We start from the raw sequence: 16227 nt of genomic DNA on the forward strand, positions 1-16227 counted from the left end.
CATTTGCAGAAACCAATAATTTCAAAGGAAATTCTGAACTGTTACAGGCAGGAAATGAATTCTGTTCTTTAGTGTTACTTGTTAAATTGCTCTTTTCTCAGAATATACTAAACAATGAATGAACATTGTCCAAGTTTTATGCTGTAAATAATGCTTGGCTGATTTAACAAAGGAGGAAAAGGGAAGAAAATCATGTTTTCCTAGTTTTTGTCTCTTTATGTTCATATGTCCATATGTTAGTTTGCAACCTCATGACTTGCCTGAGTGAAATTTGAAACTGACTCCCCCCCAACCCCCTACAACATGGAGAGCAAAGAGAGACCAAAGACAGATAGATCACTCCAGATTGGTAAGTAGCAGGTTTAACAAGCAAGGGAACTTACACATGAGGCTTCTCTTGGGTGGCTGCAAGATGAGTAGATCTCTGTACCTGCCCGCCAAGTTTATATAGAGGCCTTAACAATGTTCAGTCACGTATACAATCCAGATGGTCTCAACAAGACATTACTCTCTCAAGGTTGTGTCCTTGAAATAGCTCCTAGTGTGGGAAGAGTGGGCAAAATGTACATTCCAAAGACAGAGGAGGGAGTGAGGAGCCTTCTATTGCTCTGTTCAGCTCGAGGGTCAACTGGCGGTCAAGTCCTCTCAGTGACCTCTTACAACACTGTAGCTGTACAAATCAGTCCTTTCCGTAATCTGTCTAATTCTGGGTTAACTGACATAACTTTGTAGGGTCAAGTCAAGAGCCAGAAATTATATAGCAAAGCTGGATTTCTACACTGAAACACAAACCCCTAGAGCTAGCGCTCCTAAACACAGTATTTTGGAAATGATCCACACTTTTAACGTATCTGTGATGACAGGTCTTTTGATATTGCAGGACAGCCTGGAGCCACCTATGTTCCCGATGCAGAAGGGATCCCTGAATCTCCTGAGGCAGAAGTGGGAATCCAGCGATTACCAGAAAAGCGAGTGCTGTCCCAGGGGCAGCTGTTGCAGGTTTTTCCAGCCTCGAGAAACCAAATTGCTTGAACCTGAAGGCGAGGAAGTGTCAGCACCTAGACCTCCAGATCCAAGTCTGCCCCACAGTGTGGGGGAAGAAATGTTGAGCTCAGAGCCTGAAGAGAAGGGTCCTGAGGACAAGAGTGACATCTCCAGGGAATATGGCCGGCCTGAAGTGCTGAAGGGGGATTCCTTGAGGGGTCATCGCAGGATTGAGCGCTTCTCCATTGCCCTTGATGAGCTCAGGAGTGTGTTTGAGGCTCCCAGGAGTGAAAACAGACCAGCTGGACCAGCTGAGTACAGCCAAAAGGTAAGGAGCCATTGATTGAGAGTTGAGGTTTATAGTTGACAAGCTAGGTAGTTTGTCTAGCCTGCCATTTATTTCTAAGCATGTAATGTTTTTTCCCTCACCTGTGCTCTAGACAGATGTCCTGAAGCAACCATGTACTATGGTGTGAATGTGGCATCCTCTATTATTGACTTCCTCTGTGATCTGTTCCAAAGGGAACTTGACCTCCTTTCACTCCCTCAGAAACAGCTCCGATAGTCCCTCTTCTGTTGATGTTTCTTTACGCACATGTCTTGTTTCCACAACTAGGTTATAAGTTCCTCAGAGGCAGGGACAATTTCTTATCACTATTTATACTTCAAATCTCTAACAAATGGTGTTGCACTTAACTGGAGCTCAGTGAGGATTTATCGGTAATGATCGTGAAATGGAACAAGTGAAGGCTCTGGAACCACGGTGACCTAGATTTTAATCCTAAAACCTGCCATTTACTTTTCCAGCTGCATGACACTTCACTTTTCGAATAAAGACGTCTTAATCTGCTACTTAACAGGGATCTTGTGAGGATTATTGATAGTACGTTTAAAGGAGCAAGCACAGAGTCTGGAATATTTTGTGGTAGATGATCATGCCTCAGTGATTATGGTGTGCTATAATGTCACATATAAAATAGTTCTATTAGCTAAAGGGAATGTTTAATCAAATGCAGGAAGCAGAATTAGTAATATTATTAATGAAGACCACATTTATACTTCTGTTGTCAATTAAAAGCAACTACTGTTTAAATTGGGATTGCTTGAATTTATTACACTCATTAGGGCCCCTACATAAAGAGATTATAGTTGAATTTCATAAAGAATAAATGATCTCAGGTTTTCCATTGGGAAGCAAACTCCATGCTTTGTTAATTTTTTTACCTAGTGACAGTTATCAGGAGGGTATAGTCCTACTGTTATTAAAGGATAATTAACCTTTACAGAAGGATTCACAGAAATAGAAAATTTTTCAAAATAAATTGTTTTGCTAATACTTGCTCCCAGTTTTCCTGTTGGGACATGTATAGTAGTTACAATGAGATCATTCTTACTCATCAAATAACTTGACTTGGTTTAATGAGAATAAGGGAGGATTAAAACTACTTTTATTCTACAGGTGCAATCCTTTTTGTTTGTAGCTTTAAAATATCTGTTAGTTGCATGTCTAAGGATTGGGGTACACTTAACATAGATATTTACGATGCCATTTAGTTTTCATCTTAATAAATTAAGAAAAGTAAAGCCACAGAAAAGAGTTTCCATTCAATCTCTGTTGACTTTAGTGTCACAATTTTGGACACTTACTCAAGATAATTGACAAAAGAAATGGCCAAAGGTAGAAAAAAAATCATCCTTATAAATTATGTAATATAACCTATCCTCATCTGGAGCAGATGTAGCTGCTTAAAGGTAATAGTAAGAAAATGAAGCGTTAATCATGGTTTCTGGTTGAAATGTGAGATTACTGCTATTGGTATGGTATGTGATTTTTGTATCTTATACTCATGAAAATAATTACAGAAAGAAGCAGATATATAAAAACCACTATTTGGTTTGCAAAAATGAAATTTGATTAGCATATTCTATCCATTGTTCTTTAGGTATTCCAAGGTACTATGTCATAATATGGTATTTCCCTAAATGTATGAAACATGGATTGTGTATTTAGAAATTTCTCATTTATAGGAGACATGCTTGATTTTTATAATCAGTTTACTTGAATGAGTATCAATAATGTTTGCAAAACTCTCTTTCTAAATTTCATATGACTTTTAGAACAAGGAGAAAAAAATGGAAAGAAAAATGAGAAGCCAATGAAGGATTAGCTTTCTTTCTCCTTGTGAAGTATTTTATGTTATGACGCTTGTGAAAAGAATTCTCATTCAACTTAATTTGAAATTATATATTTCATGCCAAAACATAGTAATTATATACAACTTAACCATTAACCCTTTGTTTCTATGGATCTTTTTCTTCTTTCTCATATCAATGCTTTATGTTATTATTATAAAGTAATGAGATAATATTTATTTGCATAAATCATACAAAGATATTCCAGCTACTTTATAACTATGACACATATTTATGGAGACTATTGAGATATTGGTGATGTGGGGAAAGATATTCAATATTTAAGATACTTAAAGCAAGGACAGAAAGTTCTTGTAATTAGCAAATCATCTCAACAATAATAAACAAGGAACTGCATTTTCATGTTGCTATAGAGGGAAACTGGTAATAGGCACTTATTTAGAACAAATTTATAAAATTATTGAAGTTCAATCTAGACTTTGTAGAATTTTTAAAGGTATAGAATATTTTATATATGTATATGTATTTACAGATACACACATACATAATTTTGTTTAAAGCATTTTCAGCAAACATAAGAGAAATATGTCTTTATTTATTAAAAAGTGTCCATTTAAGGATCGTTTGGTTTAGAAAATTATTTGTTAATTGGAAGAAGGAACTACAAGAGTCAATATTATTTTCAATAAGTATGCAAGCTCATTAAAGGGAGATGATATCAACCCCTAAAACATATTCACTATATTCCAGAGCTTTTGTTAAAATAATTTATCTTAATATAATTACAATAGAAAATTAATGATAAATTAACATAATTTTACCTGCTGACGTTTTATAATTTCCAAAGAGTGATACAGCTTATTTTTATTTCTAAAATACCCTGTAAAAGCAACTTAGAATGAACTTTTAAACTGAAGATTTTTATGCCTATGAGGCAGACTGTAATTCAAAGACATAAATTCACAGAGGCATTATTCCAAATAAATGGTGTGGAACATGAGTTTAAAAGGGTTTTTAAGAACTTACAAGAACCAAAGATTGTAAATCTTTGCAAGAATGACACATCCACTTGCAACACCAAGAAATAAATTGTTATTGTATAAGGCAATGTATTAGTTAGCATTTGCTGTGTAACAAACCACCCCAAAATTAGCAGCTTCAAATAACAAGCATTTATTATTGCTTACAAGTCTCTGGTGAGCTGGGAAGTTTGTCTAGTCTTTTCTGGTCTCACTTGTGCATCTATGGTCAGCTGCCAAGTCAGCTGGGGTCTGACTATCCTAAGATGCCCGCAGAGCTGGGACAGCTCAGCTCTGCCCCATGTGATCTCTCCTCCTCCACAGGTTTCCCATATTTGTGCACAGGTCATGAGAGTTCCAAGAAAGAAAGTGGAACTGCATGAGTCCTCTGGAGGCCTATGCTCAGAACTTGCACACTGAATCTCCATATTCTATTTGTCAAAATAGTCACAAAACAAGCCAGATTAATAAGGTGCTGAAATAGACTCCACCTCTATTCGGGAAGAATTGCAAAGGTAAAGAGATACAAGGAGAGGATTAATTGTTGCTACTTTGCAGACAATCTACCACAGACAAGTTTACTTAAATACATTAAAGAATCAAAATGGTTGAATACATTATGAGTTAATACAGACCTCAGGAGGAGGACCTTACACAAAAGGATCCATGTTGGCAACTATTTGTGGACAAAACTCAGTCTTTTTCCTCTCTTAGGTTAAATTAATTGACTATACTGATGATAGTTATTGTGGAAGGCAGAATAATGGCCTCCCAAAGATGTTCACATCCTAGTCCCCAGAAGTGTGAACGTGTTACCTGACATGGCAAAAGGGACTTTGCAAATGTGATTAAGTTAAGGATCTTGAGATGCAAAGATTTTCCTGAATTATCCCAAGTGAAAACAGGGTCTTTATAAGAGGGAGGCAGGAATGTCAGAGTAAGAGAGAGTCAGAGAAGGAGATAGGATGACAGAAGCAGAGATGGGAGTGGTGCAGGGCTATGACCCAAGAAACGTGGCAGCCTATAGAAACTGGAAAAGGCAAGGAAACCAATTACCCCCTAGAGCATCCAGGTGGAATGTAGCTCTACAGATGGCTTGACTTTAGCCCAGTGAAAGTAATTTTAGGCTTGATTCCACAACTGTAAGATAATAAATTTGTATTGTCTTAAGCCACTAAATTGGTGGTAATTTATACAGCAGCAATAGGATACTAATACAGTTATATTGTAGGCTCTTTAAACATTGTTTAAAAATGGCTGGGTAGTATATGGTTTGGAGTTTCCCTCTGTTCTTCCCTGGTGAACATATTCTCATATTTCAAAATCGGATCTTTGACTTTCTTCTATTTGTAGTTGATGATATGAATGCTTGCAATATTAAGTAATCAAGCAACACTAATCTTAGTTTTGGATGATATGTGTTTGAGATGCAACACATAGTCACCTGAAAGGGTGGATTTATCTGAAGGAGAAGTTTGCCAAAACAAAAAAAGGAAGAAAGAATATTATAAAGGAATAAATAAACACAAAAAGCTTATGGGACACACTTGCTTCAATTCACGTTTCTTCTATGGGCGAATAGTTTATGTGGAATATATATGCAATTTTTAAATAAAAACCAGCTTGACTCTGGCTAGTCAGTTCCAGAATAGGAGCAGAATAGGACGAATTTGGAGCAGAATAAGATGGTATCAGTTCCTCTTTCTTCTTTAAAGCTCCCAGTTGCTGTTCACAGAGCAGAGACAGTGAGAGCACTGAGCAAGACCCCCTAAAGGATCACTTCAGCCTTCATTGTGATTCCACTGTTCATAGGGAGTTTTTGATTCAATTAATTAATTTTGCTTTTATTCCATTCATATATTTAGACTCTAAATGGTAAATGATCTTATTTTCACCGTAGCTTACTTAATGACTTACATGTTTTTAATGCAGTTATTATCTTTCTCAAAAACGCCACTCACCTGTGCAATCAGGTAAATTAGGCAATTTACCTAATGCCTCAATAGAGACTGTTTCTATCATTTACTTAGGCTGTAGGTGACAAAGACCATTCAGACATGAGCTAGACTTAATTAAAAAAAGGAAACATAGTCACCATATTCTGCTTGTGCTGTCTCAGAATGCGTTGATTCGATCTATTGTGTGATTCGAGGCTTGGAAGAAAACATGAACACACAAGGCTAAGGGACTACGGACCTACACATGCATCAATGATTCAGCAGGACATAAATAATTAAATATGATATAGTTTGCAGAATGTTATTTTTTTCCCCCTCCAATAATCAAAGCCTCTGGTTTTTCATTTAATGACCAATTCGTCATCGCCTGCTTTTTAGTCCTACATAAAATCAGGCCTTTAAAAGCACAGCTGAATCCTGATTTGCAGTTTGGCTTCCACTGGAAAATCACTCCATTAGGTGCTTGAAGTCACATTTGCTCCTTAAACCCAGGAACGTGGGGACTCAGGGATTCATTTATCTCTAATCTCAGGGCAGAAAGCACTACATCTTTTCAGGCAGTTGCCTCTGTCACAGCCTTCTGACTCCCCCTCTCCCACCCTCCTCTCTCATCAATGTTTCTAAGATAATTTCTGTCAAGCATGATGTATTTTGTAAAAGCATTTAACAGGACAGAGGTTATTACAATCTGGAAAATTACTACTGGAAAATCTGTCCACCAAACTAAAAAATATAGAACTAAATATTTTTTTTCCTATGGGAAGAATTTTAAGAATCTTTGAAGAAATGATTTTTCTTTGCCTGAAAAATGGGCAAGTAGTTTTTTGCAGAGATGAAGTAAGTAGTTTAATGTGAAAGAGTACTACTTTTTTTTTTAGAGGACATACACGGAATCATAATTTTCATTTTAGCATAGCATATAAGAGCATATTTTGTGACAAAGCGTCCATTGGAAACCTTGGCTCAGCTACTTCCTCAATGTATAAACGTGAAAGAGTTATTTCACCTCATTAATCTTTAATTTTCACATCTACAAAATGAGGAAATTAATACAGCACAGGATTTTTGTGAAGATAAAATTATACAGCACCTGAAGGAGAAGAGATATTTAAGAGGCAGCACCAAATGAAACTGAAGAAATAGCAACAAAGTAGCACCAAATGAATCTTTCTTCTATTTTCTCTTCTCCGATATCACTTCTGTAACTCAGTACAGGTCCTTGGGGAAAACATTTCGTCTCAGTGGACTTCTGTTTTCTCACCTATAAAGGCAGAGGCTTACACTCCATGGTTTCTAAAAGTGGAAAGGTGCTTTGGGCAAAGCAGCTTTTATTTCATGTCTGACAACGTGTGTTTTGCAAAGGCCTCACTTCGATCAGCTCTCATTGAATATTCAATGGAGCAAATGCTAACAAAATTTTGCAACATGAGTTACAACCCATTTTGAGATGATGAGACAAAGAACTACAATTTGTTAAATTACAGTTTTCAAAGCTTTATTAAAACTCTAAAGAGAGACATATTGCCACCTTCATTGTCCTTTCCAATTAATAGAAAAAGTGATTGGCCTTTAGGGACTCAATCCAAACTCAAAAGAGGTGAGACTTATATGGTATAAATGTGTTTGTTGTATTTACTTACATACACGCAAAGAACAAATTAAACTTAGACTTTCAAGACATTGCAAGGATGGACAGTAAGGTTTTGTTTCATTTTATGCAGCTTTTTCTTAGTGGCATAATTTGTTTTTTTAAAATAATGTTCTTTGGTTGTTCTTTTCACTCAATTATGAGTTATTTTACTGCCTCTTGTCCAGTGTTTTATGTTAGCTGGAAAAAAAGAGCTCTGTGATCTGATGGTGAAATTCCCAACTGAACACATTTGCATGGCCTTCAAGACTTTCAGGGGAAACTGTCGTTTGTGTCTCACGGTGATATATGCAGTCACAATATGACATTGTTAAAGGATGTAGTGCCAGTATCCACAGAAAGATGTTAAGCAATATTGACTCACCTTCAACTGGGAAAACTGCTGTCAGTTCATGGATTGGTATTCTTTGAGATTTTACGTGGAAGACTAGTGAGGATTTTCATCCTTGTGTTATAAGAATATCGATACGAGCTCTGCTGCCTCTGTAGGGAAGCTGCTTTCTTTTACCTGTCCTATCTTCCCCAGATCTTTATCCAACATTTCTGCTTACTAACTGAATTACTTCAGTGAGTCTCATGGGTGACTGTTTGTCCTCTGCCCTGTCCTTCCATTCTGATTTTAATACTTAACCAAGTTCTTTTGGAGAAGCCTCTCACCATCAGGATAAGCTAAAGGGGAAAATAAAGAAAAAAAGGTGGTAAAATACATGGAGAAAGGTCATTAAATAGGGAGAATTTTGATCTTTGTTCAGTACTTTGACTCCACCAAGGGCTGTGGAGATGATGTTTCAATGACCGAAAGTCCACTAGCAATCCAAAGGCCGCCCTGAAAGAAGTCAACATAAGAATTCCTTTGACAACACCCTGACAGATAAACTTCTATTTACTGTGGAGAAACCTGGAAGAAACCAACTTAACTAAGTGATCAAATTTAGTATCACCAGTAATAACATGTTGATATCATGTATCTCCTGATATACTGTGAAGGGCAAAGCATCACTCCTGTGGTATTCTTGACAAAATTATGTAATCTCAATTTAATCATGAAAACACACCAGATAAATCTATGTAGAGGGACATTCTATAAAACCACTGGCCATTGCTTTTCAAAAGTGGTAAGGCCATGTTGGACAAATACTGAGAAACTGCCATAGATTGGAGGTGACTAAAGAAACATGACAACTGAAGTGAGGATGGGATCTTCTATCGAATCTTGAACCAGAAAAGAGAGCATAAATGGCAAAGTTGGTAAAATTATAATAAGGTCTGATTATTTCCTGTTTCAAAATCATACTATAGTTAAATAAAATGTCAAGATTAGGGAAAGCTGGACAAATGGTATATGGAATTCTCTTTATTACTTTTGCAACTTTTATAAAGGTCCAAGGTTATTTCAAAATAAAAAGTTAAATAATTGTTATGATTCTTGTTGAGGCTTTAGCACTGTGGAGTGAAGGATTATGGTCTCTTTTGATTTTTCCAAACCTAACAGATTTATTATTCTTATATCCTCTTGTAGAATGTGATCCTTATCTCCACACCCGTAAACATACTTCTGAAACCACGGAAGTTGCAGCCATTTCATCTTTGCCTGTATCTCAAGATTAATTCTGCAATTAATTAATTGATCTGCACTTAGTTGTTTTTTTGGCAAAGAGAATTTAAGAAGCCTAATCAGTAGCTCAGAAGCTGAGTATATGGACAACTTATGGTTAGATCTGCTTTAAATTCCTATCCCATTTCCACTCCCTGCGTTTCACTACATTTTCGGGAGTGGAGTCCTTGTCTTGTTTTCATTGTAGTTGTAGTGTTGTTGTTTAGACCCTTGGTTCTGTCTTGATTGCAGTCCTTCCAAGTCATTGCCTCAAATTCAAGAAACTGAAATTATCTCTTGTCTCAAACTCAAACTCTAAGCTCTATAACTAACCATTGCCCTTCTGATGCTAATTTGACACAAGCTTCAGTCTCTATAACACATTGCCAGCTCCTCCAAAATGCTCACCTTCTTTTCAGGTGATATAATATATTATCTTTTGATGGATTTTCTATTGCTCCTATAGTTTTTCTCTTCTGTCTGGGGCTAGGTCTTCACATGGCCAACTTTCTTAACTCCATAGCTTCCCCTGTCTGGTCTTTCTCACTGAGAACCAATCCCCAGGGTTGATATAGTACGTTGCCCTTTTTTATTCCACAAACAAAGACCCATATCTGAACTTAGAAGTCTGGAATCTTTTGTCAGGGTTGAAATTCAGGATATTTAGCATGGCGTGCAGTGCAGGCCCTGACAATTCAGAATGGATGATGGATGTGGCTATAACAACAGGTACAGCCATCCTGGTACCCTCTTCTTGGACATCAACCAATCTTTAGATACTGAAATGTACACTTATTTTAGTACCTGCTCAGCACCCTCTATATTGTATGTGGACAACAAATGGTTAACACATTTTCCTACTTGGAAAGATATTTCTTTATCTGTTTAATGTGTAGTGGTGAGTGAGTGCAATGAGTTCCAAACACCTGAAACAAATTCAAGCTCCATTAATGTTTCCCATCTACACCAACTACCAAATATGATGATTGATGGTACTTAATAGTGTACTAACTTATTTTATGTCAATGTAAGTCATTTATGGGATGCCATGAGACAAATCGCTCTAAAGCGTGGTAATGCATCATAATGCGTGCAGTTCTCTCCACACACCCATTTGTGGAAACATGTCAGGAGCATAGATTTAAATTAATCAAAATGTTCTGATTTTAACCTTGGCTAGATGTCAAAGTTTTTTGTTAATGATAAAGATGATATGAAAATTTCCATTTCTGATCATAATGATTTTATAATTTAAGATCTAATCTCTTCCACTTACTTTTGTTTTTGAGTGTTAGGAGTAGTTTTTACCTTGTGTCTTGAAATATATTTGAAATTCTCATAGGAAAGGAAATTTAAGCTACGAAAAACAACAACAAACCAAAAACTAGGAGTTCCACGGACAAATTCTCTCTCTGTGTCTCTCTCTCTCATACACACACAAACATTAATACATAGACTTTTTAAAATATTTCATGTTTAAAAGTAAATTTGAGAGGTTGCAGGACATATGTCAATGTCTCTAAAAGCTTATTTATCCAGGACCAGCAATTGTGTTTTCAGTGAGGTATGTTTCAAGTTTGCTCTTTGGTTTATAGCTGTAGCCTTTTGTGCAGGGCCCATACATTCTTTTAGGTTATGCCTGAATGCTTCAGCTCATCCTAACTTTGGTCTGCCCCTAGACCACTAAAGGGAGAGGCACAGTGCTACTGCTAAAAGCTTGCAAGTAGTAATTACTGAGCACTGAGTATTTGCCAGGCAGGGTGCTGAGGGCTTTCATGGGCACTGCTGCCGTTTAATATGCACAGCCAGCCTAGGAGGTAAGAAGTATCATTATTCCCATTTTATGGCTACAGGATGGATAAGTTAAATAACTTGTCCAAGTAATAGAGAGGGATTTCAACCCAAGTCTATCTCAGTCCAGAACCCACAATATTAAGACACTGCTCTGAGTGCTGTCTGGATTCATGCTGTCCATTTTCATTCAGGATCTCACAGCCATGTTTCTGGTATGAATGGATCCTAAACAGTCATAGACATCAGAGCAACTCTTAAACTTTGAGTGCACAAACACTACCATGTATCCTTGATTCTAATATACATATTTTTTCACATGTTAATATCTTTGAAATTGACAGTGGCACTTCATAGTTTGGCAGAATTTTCTCCCTTTCTTAGAGGTACATAAAATAATGATGTCATCTTACTTTTGATAAAATGTAGCATATATAAAATGAATATTTTGAATAAATACAATAAAGAATTGAGAACATTCATTGTGTGCCAGGAATGTACTAAGCACTTTAAATATATTTTCTCTTTTAATTTTCATAACTAGTTAAGCTATGTCAACACCACCATTATGCAGATGAGAAAATAGAAGCTTAGTCAATCCTTCTTGTCTAAGGTCTCCCTATGAAGAAGTGGCTGAAAAAGGAATCTAACCCAACAAGCTGAGTCCAGAGGCCTTACTCTTGAATGCTGAGGAAGCTGTCTTTTGTATTATGCCTATTTGGTTAATAGACTTCATAATAAGCTGAAATTTTCTAGTCTAGTGAACAAGTAACTATGTGCAAAACAACTTTCACACTAACAAGGAGCTTTATAGAAAAGTGAAAGCAATCAATGGAGGCTTATTTGGTAGGACAAATTTAAGTGTTATATTTAACTTACTTCTTTCTTCTCTTAGGAACTGGGAGTGGGAGCAGAGGTGAATTTAGTGCAACTTGATCCAAAGAAAGGTATTTAGAGCTATTAGAAGGAAAAGAGGGAGAAAAAGATTGTTTTTTTTAAAAAAAGAGAGAAAAAAGCTTTGAAGTTTATTTTAATGCCCATCAGAAGGCAAAGTTAATCCTCTAATTGATAAAACCAAAATCCAGAGAAAAAGTCCAACTATGAGAATTTTTTAAACTTAAAAGTTGCTAGAGAAGGTAACCCGAGAAGAGAGAAACAATAGGTCAAGACCGAATAAAAAATTTAAAATTTAATAAACAAGCATGTAGTCTGCTTTTTCTGTTTTTGGTGCTTGTATTTGAATCCTCTGAATTTCTCCCTGTAGACAGTTACTCAGATTCAGTCTTCCCATTCTGTGATTTCAATTTTTCGACTCTATGTAGATAATGCTGATATTTATCTTAAATCTTACACTTTTACCTAAATTCTCTCCCCAAATTTTCCATTCGTTCTGAAAACTTCCACCTAGATGTTCTTCAACTACCTCAAAATGCCCAAGTCTGAGCTTATTATTCTCCACCTAAGTCAACTTCTTACCCAAAGCTCATGTTTTTCCAGTGGCAGCACCTTGTGTGCAGCGACCAAGAGTCTCTCCGATAGTTTAGTTTATCCTCTCATTCACCTTCTGCTCTGCATTTCTCAATTTCTCTTTTCACTTTTCCTTTACCACCTAGCCTTTGTGACTTCCTACCTGGGTACTGCAATACCTTCTGTGATAGTGTGATTTATAATAAGAAATATATATCTGGTCTTCGATCATGTACCATATTCCTGGCACAAAGCTCCTAAAACGCTTGAAATTTCCAGTGATAAGAGGGGAAAAACTGGGGCCGGCCCTGTGGCCGAGTGGTTAAGTGCCCGCACTCCACTTTGGTGGCCCAAGGTTTCCCTGGTTCGGCTCCTGGGGGCAGACATGGCACCGCTCGTCAGGCCATGCTGAGGTGGCGTCCCACATGCCACAACTAGAAGGACCCACAACTAAAATAAACACCTATGTATTGGAGGGACTTGGGGAGAAAAAGCAGGAAAAAAAAAAGAGGGGAAAAACTGTCTTTTGTTATGTTAATAAGTGACTTTTGAAAAGCCCTTAGGTAACCTAAGTTTGGGGGCTGGGTACCATGGGGAACCAAGTATGTGATTGGAGAGTTGGAACTTTCAGTCCCACCCCTCTGACCTCTGGGGAGAGGAGAGAGGCTGGAGGTTGAATCAATCTCCAATGGCCAATGATTTCACCCATCATGACCATGTAATGAAGCCTCCATAAAAACTCAGAAGGATGGGGTTTTGAGAGCTTCTGGGTTGGTGAACACATTGATATTTGGGGAGTATGGCTCACCCAGAGAGAGCACAGAAGCTCCATGCCCTTTCCCCATACCTTGCCCTGTGCATCTGGCCCTTCCTGAGTTATATCTTTTTATAATAAACCAGTCATCTAGTAAATAAAATGTTTCCTGAGTTCTGTGAGCTGCTCTCGCAAATTAATTGAACCCAGACAAGAGGGTTATGGGAACCTCTGATTTTTAGCCAGTCAGTCAGAGGTACAGGTAATAACCTGGTCTTGCAACTGACATTTGAAGAGGGTGGGGGAGCAGGCAGCCTTGTAGACTTAACCTTTGGGGTCTGCTGCTATCTCTAGGTAAAATGTGTCAAAATTGAGTTGACCCAGTTAATCCAGGAATTCAGGACACCCAGCTAGTATCCTGAAATTTCTCATTGGTGTGGGGAACACCCTCCCACATTGGAATTGTGTCCCGGAACCCAGGAGACCTTCCTTTCTAGTATCTATCTAGTATCTAGTGCCTCGGATGGACTATGCCTAACTTTCCGTTTTTCATTTTCCCCTGAATACTCAGACATACTGTGTTATTGAAATCTATCCAAGCAGCAATGCCAAGGGAGGGAGAAGGTAATGCAGTGTGAACCTGCTTACAGTACCCTATTTGTCACGAATGCCGAGCATGTTTTTGGGACTAATTGTAAGCCTGTATATGGCCCAAAAGAAGCTTCTTGAGCATTGGTTAGATTTTCTTATTTAATAAATAAATTTTTAAAAAAATCTGCTTCCCTCCTTCCAGCTCTTGATTCCATGCAGACACCTGTCCAGTGGTGCTACCTTGGTCCCCTTTAGGCCTATAAGCAGATTCTTTGGTTTCTTCCAACTATTGTGTCAAGATAATACTCTAGAGCTTGATATTCCCTTTTCAAAACTTAATAGACTTTCTTGTTAGAGAAGTTTTAGGTTTAGAGAAAAATTGCATGGAAAGTACAGAGTTCCCATATGCCCTCTCCCTCCAATCCCCAATATCCCCATTACTAACATCTTGCATTAGTGTGGTCCCTTTGTTAAAATTGATGAGCCATTATTGATACCTTATTGCTAACTAAAGTCCATAGTTTTCATTGCGGTTCACTCTTTGTGTTGTACATTTTATGGGTTTTGACAAATGCCTAATGACATGTATCCACCATTACAGTATCATGCAGAAGAGTTTCATTGCCCTAAAAATCCTCTGTGCTCTCCGTATTCATCTCTTCTTCACTCCCCTGACCCCCTGGCAACCACTAATCTTTGTACTGTCTCCATAGTTTTGCCATTTCCAGAATGTCATACAGCTGGAATCATACAGTATGTAGCCTTTTCAGATTGGCTTTTTTCACTGAGCAATATGCATGTCTTTTTGTTGCTTGATAGCTCATTTCTTTTTATTGCTGAATAATATTTCATTGTATGGATTACCACAGTTTGTTTATCCATTCATCTATTGAAGGAAATCTTGGTTGTTTTCAAGTTTTTGCAGTTATAAATAAAGTTGCTATAAACATTTGTGCACAGGATTTTGTGTCAACATAAGTTTTCAACTCATTTGGATATATACTAAGGAGTGTAGTTGCTGGATCGTATGGTAAGAGCATGTTTAGCTTTTTAAGAGACTGCCAAACTGTCTTGCAATGTGGTTGTAGGATTTTGCATTCCCATCAGCAATGGATGAGGGTTCCTGTTCCTTTACCTCCTCACCAGCATTCAGAGTTCTCGGTGTTTTGAATTTTAGCCGCTCTAATAAGTGTATAGTGGTTTGATGTTCCTTTTCTGTTTATTATGTCTTGCATTTATGTAAGTTGGTGCTAAATTGACTTGTTTAATTTTACACTATTCTTGGGTGTTTTTAATTTGGAGGCATAAGCTTGTTTTCCTTTGCATGTGACAATTACTCTTTTAGTCCTGTTTTATATTTTATTTACTCTGTATCATTTCAAATTCAATTCCCAGAGTTTTTATTATTTAAGCATGGATTACACGTCTCACATATATGGCAGCCATATGTCTCACTTTGTGGGAAGAGTCCTGGTTTACGCATGTTGCCCCAATATAATTCTTAAGAGTATCCTTTTCACTCTCAAAAGTGTCCCAGTTTGAGTGATAAATTATTTCATTACCCTGATTGAATATCCACCTGAATTATGAGACAGGAACACATCAAAAATCATGGGGTTTTTAACAATGTGCTAAGCATGGGGTGGTGTTCATTGAGTACCGTGGCAACGAACGGGTGGATGGAAGAGCATGTTAAAATGAACTGGCTATTTCATTGCCTACTCTCCAGGTCATGAGCACTAGCAATCCATCTTAGGACTCAGCTTCAAGGTAACCTTAAAGCAGTTCTTCAGCCTGCGCTGCCTAGAGTTGCGTTCCGTCTGCTCATTTGACAGTAGGTGATAACCTGATGTCATGTGTCCCTTGCATATGGTCAACAGGCCTAAGCAATCTTTTTAATGGCTATGTGCCAGCTTCTCTGGGTTGGACACTCTGTCTTACCACTTTATATGCCTTCTATATGACACTGGTGAAATTGTGCAAGAAATAGAGATAAAGGCGTTAGTGCTCCATTTGCTGACCTTTTTTTTTTAAAGATTTTATTTTTCCCTTTTTCTCCCCAAAGTCCCCCGGTACATAGTTGTATGTTCTTCATTGTGGGTCCTTCTAGTTGTGGTATGTGGGATGCTGCCTCAGCGTGGTTTGATGAGCAGTGCCATGTCCGAGCCCAGGATTCGAACCAGCAAAACACCGGGCCACCTGCAGTGGAGCGTGTGAACTTAACCGCTCAGCCACAGGGCCAGCCCCAATTTGCTGACCTTTTTTGA

General features: G+C 37.6%; 1 protein-coding gene across 1 annotated transcript in view; it reads left to right on the forward strand.

Annotated features, from left to right (window-relative positions):
• The first annotated feature begins 717 nt into the window (after positions 1-717).
• LOC139076586 (uncharacterized) overlaps positions 718-16227 on the forward strand; it is a 183465-nt gene continuing 167955 nt past the window's right edge. Inside the window, exon 1 of the mRNA XM_070579464.1 lies at positions 718-1312. Within this exon, the coding sequence (XP_070435565.1) occupies positions 830-1312 (483 nt within the window). The 5' untranslated portion in view covers positions 718-829. The remainder of the gene's footprint in view (positions 1313-16227) is intronic.

This window comes from Equus przewalskii, chromosome 17 (genome assembly GCF_037783145.1).
Source record: "Equus przewalskii isolate Varuska chromosome 17, EquPr2, whole genome shotgun sequence".
Lineage (NCBI taxonomy): Eukaryota > Metazoa > Chordata > Mammalia > Perissodactyla > Equidae > Equus > Equus przewalskii.